General features: G+C 48.0%; 2 protein-coding genes across 5 annotated transcripts in view; both read right to left on the reverse strand.

Annotated features, from left to right (window-relative positions):
• Window positions 1-21,437, reverse strand: part of LOC119971546 (zinc finger E-box-binding homeobox 1-like) — a 703,616-nt gene that overhangs the window by 565,724 nt on the left and 116,455 nt on the right. The window lies entirely within an intron of this gene.
• The window catches only part of LOC119971549 (probable G-protein coupled receptor 139), a 29,489-nt gene continuing 22,653 nt past the window's right edge, over window positions 14,602-21,437 (reverse strand). The window contains exons 2-3 of one of the 2 annotated variants that reach the window (XM_038807221.1): window positions 20,141-20,280; window positions 14,602-16,131 (exon numbers count right to left, since the gene is read on the reverse strand). In XM_038807221.1, the coding sequence (XP_038663149.1) occupies window positions 15,230-16,123 (894 nt within the window). In that variant the 5' untranslated portion in view covers window positions 16,124-16,131; window positions 20,141-20,280 and the 3' untranslated portion in view covers window positions 14,602-15,229. The remainder of the gene's footprint in view (window positions 16,132-20,140; window positions 20,281-21,437) is intronic. The other variant, XM_038807222.1, reaches the window with a different exon arrangement.

Here is a 21,437-nt window from a genome sequence, read left to right on the forward strand (position 1 = left end):
TGCCCTGACGGCTGGACGTGTCTTTGGTGGCCGTTGGCCTTGCTTTGTTTATGTCTTTCTGGCACCGGGTGTTTGCTATAGTATCGGTTACTTGAATGTTATTCCTTTGTTCCCGGAGATGGGCCATCAATATGCTAATTGACCTACAGTTTCAGTCTCGTCTGGGAGTTGCCTTCTCAATATGCTCTGCGCCTGCCTGCTTTCCTAACATTGTCCATATTTCCCTCTAGTCTTTGCAAACATCCATTTTGTATTCTGGAAGTGGCCATCCCAGATGGCTCCTTGTGATCCTCAACGCGAAGCGTGAAGGATCAAATTACTGCATCTTCTTCGTTCTCCTCCTAAGTCGGGCACCCATAAGTAAGGACAGGCCCTACACTACTCTGTCCTATGAATTGAAACTTTTACCTAAATTACTTTATGTACATACATCATTATAAAATTCTACGGGGCATTATGACATTCAGGCATGCATTACGAAATAAAAAAACTGGAACCTCTAACTATCCTGAACTAAACTATTCTCAATCAATCAAAAGAATTTACAACATTTTAAACTGTACAATAGCAGCAACACAGGTCTCTCGGGCTTGGCAGTCAAGCACAGAGTTTTACATTTCTTTATTAGAACAACAAACACCCAAAAAAAACAGAAGCACTTTAATTCATTTAAAGGGGTTGGGGGGTTTGTTGAAGTCCGAAAATGGGAGATCTAAATGTGTATATCAGAGTGCGGGAGGCCATTTCCTCAGTCTTAGGGTCTGAACGACACTGCAGAGTATCGCAAGTACTAATAGTGATTCCACAACGTAGGATAGGGAATACCAAGTTATGAACTTGTCACACCAGGTCGGTGTTTTGGTTACTGTCTCTGGGTACTGTGTATAGCAGGGGTGGGAAACATTCACGGCCTGCGTGGTAGGGGTCAGAGGGGTAGCGTCCACACGCAACTGGAGGGATCCCACTAAGATCCAACTGTAGAGCATGATGTTGTCTTCATTTTTTCTTCTTTCTTTCTTCCTCTTGAGGCTTCTGTGGTTCCGGAGTTCTATGGACACTGGCATAATTTCTGTTATTATCTTGTTTAAGATCTCGTCTGTCCGTCTTGTCTGACCTCTTATTGCCAATTACCCGTTATAATTGGTCACCATCTGTGACTCCCTCATTTTTTAAAAAACCAAATCTTTGGGACAAGACATCCGAGAAAACATTGACACAGTGCGAGCCGTCTCGCAGCCTGTGCGATGTACCATCCCAGTGATCGAGGATGTAAATAGCATTTGGAAGCAACCAGAGGGTCGCCATAAACAAATAGAAGAGCTTTGAACTAAATGTGCCAAAATGGGGTGCGTATGGGCCGCGGCGGATAAGAATGGGTGGAATCCCCGGCTAGGACGGTGACCAGTGCCGTATGTGCTCTACCCGAGCGTAGTTGACCAGGGGGTCCTCAGGCAGGCCGGGGACCAGTACCGTTACTCCACTGCCTGAGTGACCGGACAGGAACAGAAAGAATTTGTGTTCATCGTGGATACTGCCTCTTATGATTACCTTCGAATCAGAAGAGTAGTTATGATCGGTTGTCTGCTGACAAACTTGTTCCTTCAACTGGAGTGGGCGTTAAAAGAGTGATGGCGTGGGGCCATGAAAACTTTTAAGTGAACAAACGACATTCAACATTGACAGTAACAAACATTTAAAATAACAAACTAACATAACAAAATCATGCAGGTTCCATCAGAAAGAAGGACACCGTAAATCACATTTGGCTTGGGGTGTAACTAGCATATGGAGTCAGTGTAGTGTGACTGAAGAAGAGAGGAAGGAGGAGAGAAATAAAAACAAATTGGCATTGCTGAGGTGTCCCTGCCATGAGAAGTGGTGGGTAAGCGCTCACAGTTTGCATGTGGCAGCTGGGACCTTGTAGCTGCCGTGGGTGGTGTTCTCTTTCATATCTGGGGGCGAGTCTAGCTGGTGGTGGGGTCTCCTGCAATCTCGGGCGAAGTGTCCTGGCTGCCCACAGTTGTAACATGACCCCTGGGGCACATAAGGTGGAACAGGCTCTCTGGTGCATTGTTCCCTTGGGTATGGTTCCCTGGGTGGGGGGTCGGGCTGTTGGTGTCGTTGCTGGTTCGGGGTGCATTGGTGGGCTGATTCCGTTGCTGTTTCAGGGGGGCTTGACATTCTCATGTGTAATGTCCTAACTGTCCACAATTGTAGCATTCCCGGGATTTGGTCTGCTGTGGGCTTTTCCTGCCTTCATTTACCCATTCGGGGTTCTGGTGCGTCCTAACTGGATGCATGTTAGCCTGCTCGTCCTCTGCTCTACCATACGCTGATTTACCTTGGATGGATTGCTCCCAAGCATGGGACAATCTTTTCAAAATCCACCTCTCGTTGTGGGCCTTGTCTGAGGGATCGTAATTTGCCCAAGCTCTCTGTCCTGTCTCTGTCGCATGAGTGACTAGGATGTGGGTCCATTTGGCCATATTATCTGGGGACAAATGGGCGCGGGCTAACTCTCCAAATACCGCTGTAAAATGTATCCACAAGCGTCCAGCAAACGCTGTGGGGTGCTCTGTCTTCTTTTGCCTATACTTGTTCAGGCCTTCTACGGGGTCTCCTTTGTTATAGCCGATCGCGTCTAGGATCGCTGCATGCATTTCTTGGAGTGTGCCTCCTCCTACATTTTGTGGGTCGGGAAGGGCTACCACGACTGAGGGGTCGAGGCTCAAAACTGTGAGCTTCACTTGCTCCTTCTCATCCAGGCCATACATGGTCGCCTGCTGTTTTACTCTTGCAAAGAACTGGTGGGGGTCCGATGTGGGTAGGAATGGTGTAATCTTCTCACACGCGTCCCTTAATGAGTGACGGTTAATGGGGTCGTGTACCGGAAATCTGGGTCTCCGTCTGTTGTGGCCCTGCGCTGTGTGGTTACAGGGTTCATAGGGGTGTGTTCTGCCTGTGCAGCCGGGGGTTGGGGCGCCTTTCGTTTCTGGGGTTTTTCCTGTGTACATGTGCCATGTACATATCTACGGGCAGTCTCGTTTAACTCCCGCCAGTCGGGGCCATTTTCTTGGTTTAATTGGGGTCCAAACGTGCTCTGGAACCCATTCTGAACAGAAAGCAGAGATTGCAATTCTGCAATTTGCTTCCGGCACTTTGCATGATCTACCGAGCTCTGCCTTTGTTCCGTCGTGGAGGTGTGGAGTGCTCGTAGGGCTGCTTTTAAATCGTTACACTGTTTTTGTAACTGCTCAACTTGTTGTTCTATTTTCTGTCTTACCAAGACCACGCGTTGCATGTCTTGGTAGGCTTTGTCATATTGGGACTGAAAACTACTCAAATGGGCGAGACAAGATTGGTGTGCCCGCTTGGCATCAGCCACCTCTTTGTCCCTCGCCGCTCACTGCTCTCTCAGTTCCCTGTTCTCTCTCTCACACATTCGCTCACATCTCCTTCACTATTCCTGTCTCTCTCCTCAATCTCTCTACGGAGCGTCCTCACAACCTCCTCTATGCCTCGCAATTGTGCCAAGCAGGACACGATTGCCATCAGCTTGCGAGCTTTCCCTAAGCTCTTCTTATGAATCTCTGACAGGTTCTCCCACCAAGTATGCCCAATACTTCCAGGACCTGTTTCATCATTCGCACAGAATTCGCTCCAAAGGGGCGATCCTTTCCCTTTGAGGGACTTTCTGATTTCCTCTTCCCATATGGGACACTGTCCTACTCTACTGGTCGCTGCTGAATTCCTGGGGGTCATAAGGCATCCCAATGCCTTCATTGCCATTTTTATCGCTATCTCTGGGGTCTCTATTGAATTTGAATTTGAAGGGGGTGATAAAGTGGTGATGTAAACACGGGTACGCTTACACTAATTTCCGGCCTACAAAACTCCCGACAGTTTTACGCAACAAAATCTCCCAGGTTTACCTTATATCCCTGTTAGTACGCATGCAAATAACACACTTCTGAATTTTGATGGTTTGATCAGTATTGGTCTTACACTTGTGGTTTTTCTGTTTCCAATTGGGACCTGTACAAACAGGGCGGTTTGCACCTGAACCAGAGGGGCACCAATATCCTGGGAGGGAAATTTGCTATGGCTCTTCGGGGGGGGGGGGTTTAAACTAATTTGTCAGGGGGATGGGAAAACGACCTGTAGTCCAGAAGCCAGTGTTGAGAGTAGTGAGGTACTGAGGAGGGTCGACAAGTCCCCTGGGCCAGATGGGATATATCCAAAGCATCTTTGGGAGGCAAGGGATGAGATTGCAGAACCTTTGGCTTTGATCTTTGGGTCCTCACTGTCCACAGGGATAGTGCCAGAGGACTGGAGAGTGGCGAATGTTGTTCCTCCGTTCAAGAAAGGGAATAGGAATGACCCTGGTCAGGCGACACATCCTGAGTGAGACACATCGAGAGTGGGATTGCAACTTGGTAATTTGGTGCAGTGAGGTAATCAGGAAAGGTAAGTGGAAAATCTAATTCTGCTGTTTTTCAGTTAAAAGTGCAGTGTGTAGATTAGTGTCTGATTGGTTGAAGCTGCCCCCACCCTAATTGCTGAGAGGCAGTTATCTGTCAACCACCTGAGGCCTGTTTAGGGGCACATTGTATTCTTCTCTTTGAAGTTTAGGTATTTTTTGAGTCATCGATTAGCTGAGGTCTGCATAAAAGACAGACAGAGAGTGCACTCAGTAAGCTAGCGCTTTTCAAGGAGACACATCCTGAGTGAGACACATCGAGAGTGGGATTGCAACTTGGTAATTTGGTGCAGTGAGGTAATTCGGTGCAGAGTGTGAGGAGGTGCTTTTTAACCCTGGTAAGTGACTGGTAAGTAGTTTTTCTTTTCATTGTCTAATTTATTTATTTTTATTTTGAAAATGTTGTTGTATAAGTTTACCTAAGGTTTAAGACATGGCAGGAGATCCCAGACCCGTGTCATGCTCCTCGTGTGCGATGTGGGAGCTCAGGGACACGTCCACTGTCCCTGGCTCTTTCACGTGCAAGAAGTGTGTTCAGTTGCAGCTCCTGTTAGACCGCTTGACGGCTCTGGAGCTGCGGATGGACTCACTTTGGAGCATCCGTGATGCTGAGGAGGTTGTGGATAGCACGTTTAGCGAGTTGGTCACACCGCAGGTGACAATTAATGAGGGAGATAGAAAATGAGTGACCAAAAGAAAGAGCAAGAGTAGGAAGGCAGTGCAGGTGTCCCCTGCGGTCATCTCCCTGCAAAACAGATATACCGCTTTGGATACTGTTGAGGGAGATGGCTCACCAGGGGAAGGCAGCAGCAGCCAGGTTCATGGCACCGTGGCTGGCTCTGCTGCGCAGCAGGGCAGGAAGAAAAATGGCAGGGCTATAGTGATAGGGGACTCGATCGTCAGGGGAATAGACAGGCGGTTCTGTGGACGCAATCGAGACTCCAGGAGGGTATGTTGCCCGCCTGGTGCAAGGGTCAAGGATGTCTCTGAGCGGCTGCAGGACATTCTGGGGGGGGGGGAGGGTGAACAGCCAGCTGTCGTGGTGCACATAGGCACCAACGATATAGGTAAAAAACGGGATGAGATCCTACAAGCGGAATTCAGGGAGTTAGGAGTTAAACTAAAAAGTAGGACCTCAAAGGTAGTAATCTCAGGATTGCTACCAGTTCCATGAGCTAGTCAGAGTAGGAATGTCAGGATAGATAGGATGAATGCGTGGCTCGAGAGATGGTGCAAGAGGGAGGGATTCAAATTCCTGGGGCATTGGGACCGGTTCTAGGGGAGGTGGGACCAGTACAAACCGGACGGTCTGCACCTGGGCAGGACTGGAACCAATGTCCTGGCGGGGGGGGGGGTTTCTAGAGCTGTTGGGGAGGGTTTAAACTAATGTGGCAGGGGGATGGGAACCGATGCAGGAAGTTGGAAGGTAGTAAAACAGGGACAGAAGCAAAAGGAAGTAAGGGGAAAAGTGAAAGGTAGAGAAGACATAGTCAAAAATCTAAAAGGGCGACAGTACAAGGTACTGTGACTGAGGGGAGCTCAGTGAATCGGCCCAGTAATAACAAAAGGAATAAAACTGGATATGTTAAGACTCAAAACAGAGGTAACAAAACCAACATAAGTGTACTTTACCTGAATGCTCGTAGTATTCGGAATAAAGTTAATGAGTTAGAACATAGAACAGTACAGCACAGAACAGGCCCTTCGGCCCTCGATGTTGTGCCGAGCCATGATCACCCTACTCAAACCCACATATCCACCCTATACCCGTAACCCAACAACCCCCCCTTAACCTTACTTTTTAGGACACTACGGGCAATTTAGCACAGCCAATCCACCTAACCCGCACATCTTTGGACTGTGGGAGGAAACCGGAGCACCCGGAGGAAACCCACGCACACACGGGGAGGACGTGCAGACTCCGCACAGACAGTGACCCAACCGGGAATCGAACCTGGGACCCTGGAGCTGTGAAGCATTTATGCTAACCACCATGCTACCGTGCTGCCCACTACGGTTGATGGCACCACAGTTGATGGCACAAATCATCGTAAATGACTATGATTTAGTGGCCATTACTGAAACATGGTTAAAGGATGGTCACGACTGGGAGTTAAATATCCGAGGGTATCAAACTATTCGGAAGGACAGAGTGGATGGTAAGGGAGGTGGTGTTGCTCTGTTATTTAAGGATGACATCCGGGCAATAGAAAGGGATGACATCGGTGCTATGGAGGATAAGGTTGCATCCATTTGGGTGGAAATCAGGAATAGTAAGGCGAAAAAGTCGCTGATAGGAGTAGTCTATTGGCCACCAAATAGTAACGTTATGGTGGGGCATAGAAATAACTGATGCATGTAGAAATGGTACAGCAGTTATCATGGGGGATTTTAATCTACATGTCGATTGGTTTAACCAGGTCAGTCAAGGCAACCTTGAGGAGGAGTTTATAGAATGTATCCACGATAGTCTCCTGGAACAGTATGTAATAGAACCTACGAGGGAACAAGCGGTCCTAGATCTTGTCCTGTGTAATGAGACAGGATTGATTCATGATCTCATAGTTAGGGATCCTCTCGGAAGGAGCGGTCACAATATGGTGGAATTTAAAATACAGATGGAGGGTGAGAAAGTAAAATGAAATACTAGTGTTTTGTGTTTAAACAAAGGACATTACAAGGGGATGAGAGAAGAACTAGCTAAGGTAGACTGGGAGCAAAGACTTTATGGTGGAACAGTTGAGGAACAGTGGAGAACCTTCCAAGCGATTTTTCACAGTGCTCAGCAAAGGTTTATACCAACAAAAAGGAAGGACGATAGAAAGAGGGAAAATCGACCGTGGATATCTAAGGAAATAAGGGAGAGTATCAAATTGAAGGAAAAAGCATATAAAGTGGCAAAGATTGCTGGGAGATTAGAGGACTGAGAAATCTTTAGGGGGCAACAGAAAGCTACTAAAAAAGCTATAAAGAAGAGTAAGATAGAGTATGAGAGTAAACTTGCTCAGAATATAAAAACAGACAGTAAAAGTTTTTACAAATATATAAAACAAAAACGAGTGGCTAAGGTAAATATTGGTCCTTTAGAGGATGAGAAGGGAGTTTTAATAATGGGAAATGAGGAAATGGCTGAGGAACTGAACAGGTTTTTTGGGTCGGTCTTCACAGTGGAAGACACAAATAACATGCCAGCGACTGATAGAAATGAGGCTATGACAGGTGAGGACCTTGAGAGGATTGTTATCACTAAGGAGGTAGTGATGGGCAAGCTAATGGGGCTAAAGGTAGACAAGTCTCCTGGCCCTGATGGAATGCATCCCAGAGTGCTAAAAGAGATGGCTGGGGAAATTGCAGATGCACTAGTGATAATTTACCGAAATTCACTAGACTCTGGGGTGGTCCCGGTGGATTGGAAATTAGCAAACGTGACACCACTGTTTAAAAAAGGAGGTAGGCAGAAAGCAGGAAATTATAGGCCAGTGAGCTTAACTTCGGTAGTAGGGAAGATGCTGGAATCTATCATCAAGGAAGAAATAGCGAGGCATCTGGATAGAAATTGCCCCATCGGGCAGACGCAGCATGGGTTCATAAAGGGCAGGTCATGCCTAACTAATTTAGTGGAATTTTTTGAGGACATTACCAGTGCAGTAGATAACGGGGAGCCAATGGATGTGGTATATCTGGATTTCCAGAAAGCCATTGACAAGGTGCCACACAAAAGGTTGCTGCATAAGATAAAGATGCATGGCATTAAGGGTAAAGTAGTAGCATGGATAGAGGATTGGTTAATTAATAGAAAGCAAAGAGTGGGGATTAATGGGTGTTTCTCTGGTTGGCAATCAGTACTAGTGGTGTCCCTCAGGGATCCGTGTTGGGCCCACAATTGTTCACAATTTACATAGATGATTTGGAGTTGGGGACCAAGGGCAATGTGTCCAAGTTTGCAGATGACACTAAGATGAGTGGTAAAGCGAAAAGTGCAGAGGATACTGGAAGTCTGCAGAGGGATTTGGATAGGTTAAGTGAATGGGCTAGGGTCTGGCAGATGGAATACAATGTTGACAAATGTGAGGTTATCCATTTTGGTAGGAATAACAGCAAACGGGATTATTATTTAAACGATAAAATATTAAAGCATGCCGCTGTGCAGAGAGACTTGGGTGTGCTAGTGCATGAGTCACAGAAGGTTGGTTTACAGGTGCAACGGGTGATTAAGAAGGCAAATGGAATTTTGTCCTTCATTGCTAGAGGGATGGAGTTTAAGACTAGGGAGGTTATGTTGCAATTGTATAAGGTGTTAGTGAGGCCACACCTGGAGTATTGTGTTCAGTTTTGGTCTCCTTACTTGAGAAAGGACATACTGGCACTGGAGGGTGTGCAGAGGAGATTCACTAGGTTAATCCCAGAGCTGAAGGGGTTGGATTATGAGGAGAGGTTGAGTAGACTGGGACTGTACTCGTTGGAATTTAGAAGGATGAGGGGGGATCTTATAGAAACATTTAAAATTATGAAGGGAATAGATAGGATAGATGCGGGCAGGTTGTTTCCACTGGCGGGTGAAAGCAGAACTAGGGGACATAGCCTCAAAATAAGGGGAAGTAGATTTAGGACTGAGTTTAGGAGGAACTTCTTCACCCAAAGGGTTGTGAATCTATGGAATTCATTACCCAGTGAAGCAGTTGAGGCTCCTTTATTACATGTTTTTAAGGTAAAGGTAGATAGTTTTTTGAAGAATAAAGGGATTAAGGGTTATGGTGTTCGGGCCGGAAAGTGGAGCTGAGTCCACAAAAGATCAGCCATGATCTCATTGAATGGCGGAGCAGGCTCGAGGGGCCAGATGGCCTACTCCTGCTCCTAGTTCTTATGCTCTTACGTTCTTATGTTCAGTGGTCGGTACGTTAATGGAAAAATGGCAGATGGAATTTAACCCTGATAAGTGTGAGGTGATTCATCTTGGTAGGACAATTTGAATGCTGATTACAGGGTCAACAGCAGGGTTTTGAGGAATGTGGAGGAACAGAGAGATCTTGGGGTTCATGTCCACAGATCTCTGAAGGTTGCCACTCAAATGGACAGAGCCGTGAAGAAGGCTTATAGTGCGTTAGCGTTTATTAACAGGGGGCTTGAGTTTAAGAGCCGCGGGGTTATGCTGCAACGGTACAGGACCCTGGTGAGACCACATTTGGAGTATTGTGTGCAGTTCTGCTCGCCTCACTATAGGAAGGATGTGGAAGTATTGGAAAGGATGCAAAGGGGATTTACCAGGATGCTGCCTGGTTTGGAGGATAGGTCTTATGAGGAAAGGTTGAGGGAGCTCGGGCTTTTCTCTTTGGAGCGGAGGAGAATGAGAGGTGACTTAAAAGAGGTTTATAAGATGATGAGGAGGATAGATAGAGTGGACGTTCAGAGACTATTTCCTCGGGTGGATGTAGCTGTTACAAGGGGGCATAACTATAAGATTCAGGGTGGGAGATATAGGAGGGATGTCCGAGGTAGGGTCTTTACTCAGAGAGTGGTTAGGGTGTGGAATGGACTGCCTGCTGTGATACTGGAGTCGGACACTTTAGGAACTTTCAAGCGGTTATTGGATAGGCACATGGAGCACACCGGAATGACAGGGAGTGGGATAGCTTGATCTTGGTTTCGGACAAAGCTCGGCACAACACGAGGGCCGGTTCTGTGGTGCACTGTTCTATGCTCTATGTTCTATCTGGCAGATGTGTCGCACTGTCTCTCTGCTCAGCGGAATCTCCGACGGCATGCCCGGTCCAGCAGGTCCTTGATTGACAGGTGTGCTAGTACACATGATACCTCATGCGGTGCCTCGTTGGCACCTACTCCTCTTCTGCTTGTTGGGCGGCTGGCCCTCCAGCCCGTGCAGGCACCGCCTGCCCCTCTGCAGCCCTGCCCTCTGCAGCCTGGTCTGCTGCTGCCCGCTCTGCTGCTGCCCACTCTGCTGGTGCAGCTTTCTCCTCTCCAAATGGCCCCCGCTCACGCAGCCACAGGGCATCTCGCAGTGCTGTGTCCATCAACATGGTGGCCAGCATTGCTGGTTGAACGGCAAACGCCATTGGCTGCAGGAGGAGGAAGGCCAACATGTTAGCATGGCGCATTCTCCCGTGACCAGCCATGTTCCATGGGCTATACGGTGGCCCGGTTGGCAGTGCGGGCTCTGCCTCCGCATGTCCCTTCCTCACCCCTGCCCCATCGGTGGCTGGCACTGTCGGTTCCACCGATCCTGTCACCTGTCTCTGCTCCAGGAGTACCATTGGCTTGCAGTGTGCTCACTGGGGGCTGCCGTAGGTGGTCCGCTGGTGGGTGGCGGCTGGTTGGCCGGGTATCTGTGATCGGGGGTTGGGCTGTGGGGTTGGGCGCAACCATATGGCTGGAGTCACTGTGTAGAACCAGAAGCCAAGGTGGGTGGTCAGTGGATGTGCAGCAAGATGGCCGCCTGAATGACGGCCGGTGCCTGGTTACCTCCCCAGTCCTGTTGGGGGGGGGGGGCCTGGCTGCTGGGCCTGTCCCCTCTCCCCCTCCCTCCCCCAGCCTGGCATGGGCCACCCCGCCGCAGCCTGCACGGCCGGTGTCCGGGCCAGCAACCCACACTCACTCCCTTCTGTTTCCTATCTCGTCTCTCTCTCGCTCAGCAGCCACGATGCCAGTTTCACAATTTTCTAGACCACAGGTGAACCACGCCATTGGGAACTCAGTCCATCGGTGGCGCTGAATCTCAGAGGCCCCGGAGAATAGGGTGTCAGGCCCGCTAATGATATGCCGACTGTACTTTTACCCCCGCGTGGCGAACAACGCATTAACGCCATATTCCGGGTGCTGGAGCATCCCGATTTGGTGTCAAACCGGTGCTTACCTTGATTTTCGGTCGGAAGCTAATTTCCGCCCAATCGCGTTTCACGAGTTTGGCGTCGGCAAGCGGAGAATCCCGCCCTTGGTCACAGGAACGGAGAATTCCGCCAACTCAGTCTGTATGACATTGAGTATAAAAATTGACAAGTTATGCTGCAGCTGTATCGAACCTTTGTTAGGCCACACTTGGAATATAGTGTTCAATTTTGGTGCTTTGGAGAGTGTATAGAGGAGGTTTATTGGGATGTTGCCTGGTATGAAGGGTATTAACTATGAGGAGAGCTTGAATGAACTTGGTTTGTTCTCACTGGAATGACAGAGGTTGAGGGGCGACCTGATAGAAGTCTACAAAATTATGAGGGGCATAGACAGAGTGGATAGTCAGAGGCTTTTCCCCAGGGTAGAGGGGTCAATTGCTAGGGGGCATAGGTTTAAGGTGCGAGGGGCAAAGTTTAGAGGAGATGTGCGAGGGAAATATTTTTACACAGTGGGTAGTGGGTGCCTGGAACTCGCTGCCGGAGGAGGTGGTGGAACCAGGTCCGATAGTGACGTTTAAGGGGAGTCTTGACAAATACATGAATAGGATCGGAATAGAGGGATGTGGACCCCAGAAGTGTAGGCTTTAGGTTAGAAGGGCAGCATGGTCGGCCGAGGCTTGGAGGGCCGAAAGGCCTGTTCCTGTGCTCCACCTTTCTTTGTTCTTTCTCTCTGAGGGAATAAACTGGACAATGTTAAGACCATAAGAAATATGAACAGGACGAGACCATTAAGCCCTTTGCACCTGCTCCACCATTTAGTAAGATCACGTCTGATCTTATTATTTGCAACAAAGAGGTGAGAACAAAGAAAACTAAGAGTGCCTGTATGAGATAACTAACAGGACATGCTGGGGAAACTTGCTGCAGGAGATCTGGCAGCATCTCTGGAGAGAGAATTAATGTTTTGAGTTTAATGTCACTCTTTTTTGCACAGTAAGAAGTCTTACAACACCAGGTTAAAGTCCAACAGGTTTGTTTCAAACACGAGCTTTCGGAGCATTGCTCCTTCCTCAGGTTAATGGAGAGGTAGGTTCTAGAAACATATATATAGACAAATTGAAAGATGCAAGACAATGCTTGGAATGCGAGCATTTGCGGGTCATCAAATCGTTACAGATCCAGAGATAGGGGTAATCCCCGGTTAAAGAGGTGTGAATTGTCTCAAGCCAGGATAGTTGGTAGGATTTTGCAAGTCCAGGCCAGATGGTGGGGGGTGAATGTAATGCGACATGAATCCAAGATCCCAGTTGAGGCCGCACTCATGCGTGCGGAACTTAGCTATAAGTTTTTGCTCGGCAATTCTGCGTTGTCGCGTGTCCTGAAGACCGCCTTGGAGAACGCTTACCCGGAGATCAGAGGCTGAATGCCCCTGACTGCTGAAGTGTTCCCCGACTGGAAGGGAACATTCCTGCCTGGTGATTGTTGCACGATGCCCGTTCATTCGTTGTCGCAGAGTCTGCATGGTCTCGCCAATGTACCACGCTTCGGGACATCCTTTCCGACAGCATATGAGGTCGAGTCGCACGAGTATGTGCCGCGTACCTGGTGGGTGGTATTCTCACGTGTAATGGTGGTATCCTTGTCGATGATCGGGCATGTCTTGCAGAGATTGCCCTGGCAGGGTTGTGTGGTGTCGTGATTGCTGTTCTGAAGGCTGGGTAATTTGCTGCAAACAATGGTTTGTTTGAGGTTACGCGGTTGTTTGAAGGCAAGTAGTGGGGGTGTGGGTATGACCTTAGCAAGATGTTCATCTTCATTGATGATGTGTTGAAGGCTGCGAAGAAGATGTCGTAGTTTCTCCGCCCCAGGAAAGTACTGGATGACGAAGGGTACTCTGTTAGTTGTGTCCCGTGTTTGTCTTCTGAGGAGGTCGGTGCGGTTTTTTGCTGTGGCGCGTTGGAACTGTCGATCGATGAGTCGAGCGCCATATCCCGTTCATACAAGGGCATCTTTCAGTGTCTGTAGATGTCTGTTACGCTCCTCCTCGTCTGAGCAGATCCTGTATATACGGAGGGCTTGTCCATAGTGGATGGCTTCTTTAATGTGTTTCGGGTGAAAGCTGGAGAAGTGGAGCATCGTGAGGTTGTCTGTGGGCTTGCGGTAAAGCGAAGTACTGAGGTGACCGTCCTTGATGGAGATGAGTGTGTCCAAGAATGCAACTGAATTTGGAGAATAGTCCATGGTGAGTCTGATGGTGGGATGGAACTTATTCATCTCATCATGTAGTCGTTTCAGTGATTCTTCGCTGTGGGTCTAAAGGAAAAAAATGTCATCGATGTATCTGGTGTATAACGTCGGTTGAAGGTCCTGTGCGGTGAGGAAGTCTTGTTCAAACTTGTGCATGAAGATGTTGGCATATTGAGGTGTGAATGTGGTCCACATGGCTGTTCCGTGCGTCTGGATGAAGAATTTGTTGTCGATGTTCTCAACAACATACACGGTCCGATGGTAGTGGGTTATCGTTGATATTTGCTTACAAAGTCAGTTACAGATTTCCTTGTTCTCTCTTCCCCCCTTCTCACTACTTCACTTGACTGGTCTTTCTGTCTCTCTCAACTCTTTCTTTCTGTCTCTCCCTCTGTCTTTCTTTTTCTTTCTGTCTCTCTCTGGCTGTCTCTCTGTCTGGCTGTCTTTCGGTTTCTCTCAAAATGGTGGCCAAATCGTCCATGGATATACTATTTCATATCTGTCTTAAGCGATCCGATCACACCCCAATATAATCCTAATTGGTTTGAGTTAGACTCAAACACATTTGATTTGATAGCAAGCTTTCCATCTTCACTATGTAACATTACTTCCAATTGTTGCCTGCTTGTATGTTAAAGAATGCAATATTGTGCTTTCTCAAAACCAGCAAAAACTGGTCTAATGCCACAATAGAGACCTCATGCTGACCTTACTACTGCAACAATGGAGACCTTATGTTAGCTCGTCATGCCACGCTGGGCATAACTTCGAAAATATAATTCAAAACTGTCTATTTCAATTCAGTCTTTTATAAAATCGTTATAATGAGAATGTTGGAATCAAATATATATATTATATTTGATTCGATGTTTTAATTATCCATTTATTAAAAATAAGGCAACATAGTTCAAGATATGATTCAACCTAATCTCGAGCGGCATGAGAATCGTACAATCCTTTATTCTTATTCCTCGTTGCCATGGATTCAACCCTTGTCCTTGGAAAATGTAATGACCTTATCAGACTTCTGTGTTACTTGCAAACTCATGACTGAGTTTGGAAATTATATGTTTTCTTTCATTTTAAAACTGGGAATTAATATTTATGCTTTAAGCAGCTTTTTACCTATATTAAGTGTATTTAAAATAACTGGCTTCTCCACCACGGGAACTGGGTGTGTGAGGAAAGAGTCCCGACTCTATCTGTAACATAATATTTGAGAGAGACAGGACCATTCCAACTGTGCATGTCACAAAGACACTGGAGAGACAGAAGGCCAGGCACATTGCATCTGTAACATAGATCTCAGGGAATATCACAGCTGACCCACTGCCTTGTATCTCGAGGGAGAGCAGACCAGGCCATTGTGGTTAGAAGGTGATGCCAAAGAGAGAACACACACCCACTGTGTCTGCATCACCAGAGGAATGGTCAGACTCACAGCACTATGTCTGTGTCACTGACGCCAGAGAGCAGACCTGAGTCACTGTTTATGTATTACTGGCCTGACAGAAAACAAATAGGCATACTGCATTGGTGTTGCAGACACCAAGGGAGAGCAGACCAACTTCTCTGTGTCATTATCTCACTATCGGGGAAACAGTGGGTCCTTTTGAGTAAGAGAACGCGAGTTTTAATGCTGCAAATTATGAGAAACATTTTATCGGTTAACAAATCTTACAATTACAGTAAAGGGATATTTAATCACATTCTTCAATTCTTCTCTGAACTTAGTCTGAGTCACGGCATAAATACAAGTGTTGGTGCAACAACTCAGGAGCTGGAGGATGAATCCCATTTCTTGTACGAAACGAGGTAAATTTATAAAATAATACCCCAAACCCGCCATTCGGTTCCATACAGAATAAACCATAAACATCGTCCATAGCAATATGAAATTCCCTGAGACAACAAATAGTAAAATAATGGATTTCCTTCGACTCTCTATCTCTGGGTCACTGGAAGCCTTGTGACTGCTGTGACCTTGTAATCTCTTGCGAGCTCTGCTGGCCAATAAAATGTTGCTGGCGGTTAAAACATTGAGTAGAAGAATCAGAGCAAACGGGATACATGGAGTGAATATATAATGAAGGAACTCGATTGAAGCCCAAACCAATGAATCCCCAGAATATCCTTTTATATGACAAAACCAGGGAATGTTTGTGAGCCAATATTGACCTGTAAACATAAAGTACCAGAAAATGTTCTTTAAACAGCTCAGTGCAGTCACTAGTCCTAGAATAAAAACTGCAGTTTTCTTGATGCAATATTTAATTTTCAGTTTTTGGCAACCAATGGCTACAAATCGATCAAAGGTGAAAGTAACGGTGAACCAGACAGAACAGTCTGTAGCTGCAAATAGCAGGACAGCGTGGATATTACACACAGGGATTGACCGCACAAAGTTAAACGTTTCCCAATAAGTAATTGGAATGTGCCGCAATATCAAATCAAGGATAATGACCAGTAGATCCGCCACTGCCATAGCCACCAGATAATGAGTGACGCATTGTGAGAGACCGCATTTTCCTCGAGATAAAATTGTAGCCGTCATTAGGTTAACTGGGAGGAAGGAAAGATTGGGAAATTATGTATCAGGATAGGATTAAAGTCAGTTTGAAAGAGTTATTAAATGTGTTATTAATTGAAATAACTGCATCTATGACAGCATGATCTCCTGGATACAGGAGTTCAATAAAGTCCACCATTAAAGAAAAATCAATATAGCATAATTATAGTATAATCAATATAGCAATTTCATATGAAGGATGCTGATAGTTTCTTCCATGCTCCAGGAAAACAGACCACAAGAACATTGCTTCAGTGCGGACAAGCAGAGTTCAGCTTAGTTACCCTGTGTTTCAATGGGAAAATTAGAACCAGTCCCTGCTGATAAGTGTTAATCAAGGAGTCCAATTTGTGGTGAATTAGCCATAATTCCTGCCTAATGACCTGCTGAGAATTATCCAGTGACCTGGAATTCCTGCGGGGAGTATAATTGAAGATCCTGCTCTTGATCACCGCCTCATGAAATCTGATTCATTTGGTGATCAATCTAGAGTTTCTCGCCCTTTAACATGAACCCGCACTTGAAGCACTGTGAGCATAGAATCATAGAATGTACAGTGCAGAAGGAGGCCATCCAGTCCACCGAGCCTGCACTGGCCCTTGGAAAGAGCACCCCACTTAAGCCCACACCTCCACCTATCCCCGTAACCCAGTAACCCCACCTAACCTTTTTGAACACTAAGGGCAATTTATCATGGCCAATCCACCTAACCTGCACATCTTTGGACGGTAGGAGGAAACCGGGGCACCGGAGGAAACCCACGCAATGTTACATTTCTTTTTTATAAATTCAGAATATCCAATTTATTTTTTCCAAGACAAGGGGTAATTTAGCGTGGCCAATCCACCTAACCTGCACATCTTTGGGTTGTGGGGGTGAAACCCATGCAGACATGGGGAGAATGTGCAAACTCCACACGGACAGTGACCCAGGGCCGGGATTCGAACCCGGGACCTCAGCGCCGTAGTCCCCGTGCTAACCACTGCGCCATCAATGTTACATTTATACTAAGAACTTCAGCTGATGATTTAATATCTCACTGCATCCATTGAAAACAATCGGCAATGGTTTTATGGTCATCTTAGACCCTCAATTCCAGACTTCCACTGAAGTGGCAGGGTTCAAACCCAGGTCTCGGGTGCCTCGGGCATTACCCTGGGTCTCCAATTTCCAATCCAGTGCCAACTTAGTGAGGAGGATAACCTTCAATTATAGGAGGATTTAGATGGGCTCGTCAGATGGGCAGATCTGTGGCAAATGCAACTCAATTTGGGTAAGTGTGAGGTGATACACTTGACCAGGACAAATAAGGCAAGGGAATACAGATAAACGCAGGGTCCTGGGAAGCACAGAGGATCTGAGGGACCTTGGTGTGCATGTATCCCGGTCCCTTCAGATAGCAGAGCAGGTTACTATTAAGCTATTTTGCTGGTATTTACAGCTGGTTTTCAGAGAGTCGTGCCAGATTGGCTTCAGCAGTCACAGGGTAAATTGGTTAAGAAGGCATACGGTATACTTGCCTTTATTAGCCGAGGCATAGAGTTTAAGAGCAGGGAGTTTATGCTGGAACTGTATAAAACATTGGTTAGGCCACAGCTAGTATTGCCTGCAGTTCTGGAATCCACATTATAAGAGGGATGTGATAGCACTGGAAAGGGTGCAGAGGAGATTTACCAGGATGTTGCCTGGGCTGGAGAGTTTTAGTTATGAAGAGAGATTGGATAAACTGGAGTTGTTTTCTTGGAGCAGAGGAGACTGAGGGAGGACATGATTGAGATGTCTAAAATTTGTGAGGGGCATAGATAGACAGGAAGAAACCTTTCCCTATGGTGGAGGGGTCATTGACCAGTGGGCACAGATTTAATGTAAGGGGCAGGAGGATTAGAGGGAATGTGAGGGGAAACCTTTTTACCCAGAGGATGGTGGAAGTTTGGAACTTCCTGCCTGAAACGGAGGCAGATACCCTCATAACATTTAAGAAGTATTTAGATGTGCACTTGTGATCCCAGGGCACACAAGGCTATGGGCCAGGTGCTGGAAAGTGGGACTAGAATAGTTAGGTGGTTGTTTTGACCGGCGCAGACCCGATGGGCTGAAGGACCTTTTCTGAGCTGTAAGACTATGCCTTTTTGGCGCAACCTATATCTGTGACCTCTTGTTCTAGATTTCCACACATTTGGTCTACGTTCAGTTTAGTATTTTGTTTTAGTATTTTTACCTCAGTCAGATCACCTCTCATTCTTCTAAACTCCAGCAAGTATAAGCCCAAACTGTTCAATCTCTCCTCATACATTAACCCTTTCATCCCCGGAATCTATCTGGTGAACCTCCTCTGAACGGCCTCCAATGCCACCACATCCTTCCTCAAATAAGGAGACCAAACTGGACACAATGCTCCAGATGTGGTCTCACCAACACCCCATACAATTGCAACAATATTTCTCTACTTTTATACTCCAGTCATTTTCCAATAAACGCAAACATTCCATTTGCCTTTTTAATTTCATGCTGTATCTGCATACTGACTTTCTGCGATTCATGAATAGAGACACCCAGATCCCTCTGCCCAGATACATCTTGAATCTATTTAGATAATAATTTGCCTTTTTGTTTTCTTTCTGTCAAAATCAGACTTATCCACATTAAACTCTATCTGCCAAATTTTGACCTATTCTCCTGGCCTATCTATGTCCGTCTGTAAACTCTTAGGCCTGGATTCTCCATTTGTGAGACTATAAGTGTTGAGGCCGGCACAGGATTCGTGGACTTCCATGACAGCAAGACCAGTGCCGCAGCTGGATTGATTCAACTACTGTTAAGGCGCTAGCACCAGCACCTCTTGGAATAAAATCGATTCTAATGAGAAACGGTGCAGGATTTGCTGGGTACTTGATTGAAACTCGGGAGATTGACAAGCTGCTGCCGCATATACACACTTCACACCCCACACACACCATCCCAGCCAACGAGATGGCAGCGAGAAGAGCAGCTCCACGGTTCACTAATGCCGAACTGGAGACCCACTTGGATGCGGTGGAGGAGGCTGGGAAGGAGGCTGCCAACCGCCACCAGAGGCGGTAAGCGCTGTGGGCAACACTGTCTGGACCAGCCAGCAGTACCGAAAGAAACTGCACAACCTCCTCAGGGCGGCCAGGGTGAGTAGGCAGCACTGTGCCCCAAGCACTAACTCGCGTCTCACACACCCTAACACTACCCCACCCCCAACCTGGAGGGCAGTGGGATTCCCACCCTGCACCACATGCCTGTACCCATACCAGCCACCATGACCGGGTGCCCTGGCCCTGAGGCCACCAGCTACCCACCCCCTGGGCTGCAGAGAACGGACTGTCTAACACTGTCATTCTCCGTTTGACACCCACCCCCAGGAGAAGGGTGGGGGCGGGAGAAGACTGGAGTGGGACTGCAGCATCTGCGTCCCATGACCGCGGCAGAGCAGAGGCCCTATGGACGTGGTCAGCGGTCCAGATGAAAGGGAGATCACCTGCTCAGTTGAGAGTCAACCCGTGACACGTGTGTCAACACCTGCCCAACACACCACCCTCACCCCCACACCACCCTCACTATCACCCCCACCCCTACACCACCCTCACCACCCCCTCACCTCTAGACACACGACCCTCACCCCCACCCTCACTACCCCCCCAATTGCACCCTCACCCCTTCCCAACCACCCACTCACCCCCACCCTCACCCCCATCACCCCATGGCCTGCAGTCTAATCATGCCTCTTGTTTTACGTCTTACAGGACCCGATGGTCATGAGCGGATCAATCTGCTCCCCCCCCCCCCCCCCCCCCCCGCCCCCATCCAGTGTCACAGCCGGAGGTCCCCTCACCGTGAGCCGAGCACCGACGACAGGAGCAGCTTGGACAGCAGCCCTTGACCCGAGACTCAGGACACCCCGGAGCTCCGGTCGGAGGATGAAAGTGATTTCCCATCACAGCTGTCTCCAACACCCTCCACCATCCCAGAGACACTCACCTCTGTTGGACACTTTAGTGAAGAGGCTCCTGGGACACTATCTGGTACAGCAGGTGAAGGTAGGAGCAGCCGAGGGGGTGGATGGTCGGAGGACGGGCCAAACCCAGGGATTGGCTGCCGTCCAGATGGGTCTCGAGCTTCTGGAACAAACAGTCCCATCAATCGTGGAGATCATAGAATAATAGAATTTACAGTGCAGAAAGAGGCCATTTGGCCCATCGAGTCTGATCGGGCCCTTAGAAAGAGTACCCTACCCAAGCCCACACCTCCACCCTATCCCTGCAATCCCACCTAACATTTTGTTTGGACACTAAGGGCAATTTATCATGGCTAATCCACCTAACCTGCACATCTTTGGACTGTGGGAGGAAACTTGAGCACCCGAAGACTCCAAGCCGGGAATCGAACCTGGAACCCTGGAGCTGTGAAGCAACTGTGCAAACCACTGTGCTACCGTGCTGCCCTGCAGTCGCAGAGCCAGGGACTACATGAGGGGTTGTTGGCGAGCATCCAGCACCTGCAGGTGCAGTTGTAGGAGTCCAACCACGTGCAGGAGCAGGAGGTGGTGCTGACCATGCGTTCCACGCAGGCCAACACCGCACGGGCAGTGTCCACGGTGGAGACATTTGGGGAAACAGTTTCGGCTATGGATCAGTATGTCCAAGGCCTGGGCAAATTGTGCAGTCGCTGGCCGAGGCCCAGGACAGGGCTGCCCTCCCACAGGCAGCCATGTGCAGGACCCACCTGGAAATCGCAGCAGCGCATCTGAGCGTGGCCCAGTTGCAGCAGGCAATGGCTGGGAATGTCGGCGGCATTGCACAGGCGCTGGTTGACGTGGCACAGACACAGAGGGAAGTGGCCCAATCCCAGAGGGAGATGGCGCAGTCACTAGCTGGTGTGACACAGACCCAGATTGCGGTGGCACAGTCATAGCGTGATGTGACGCAATTCCAGACCGAGATGGTCCAATCCCTGTGCTCCATGGCCGTGAGTGTGCAGACCTGGCCGAGATGGCAGCGGGCCTCCAGGACTGGCAGCGCCAGGTGGTGGGGGAGCCTCAGGGGGCAGCTCCACTTGCCTTCCCATCCCAGGAAGTAGCCCGGGGGCCATCGGGCACCCCGAAGGAGGAGGAGGTGATTGGATTGGATTGGATTGGATTTGTTTATTGTCACGTGTACCGAGGTACAGTGAAAAGTATTTTTCTGCGAGCAGCTCAACAGATCATTCAGTACGTGGAAGAAAAGGGAATTAAACAAAATTCAAGAAAATACATGAGAATACATAATAGGGCAACACA

This window comes from Scyliorhinus canicula, chromosome 9, assembly GCF_902713615.1.
Source record: "Scyliorhinus canicula chromosome 9, sScyCan1.1, whole genome shotgun sequence".
Lineage (NCBI taxonomy): Eukaryota > Metazoa > Chordata > Chondrichthyes > Carcharhiniformes > Scyliorhinidae > Scyliorhinus > Scyliorhinus canicula.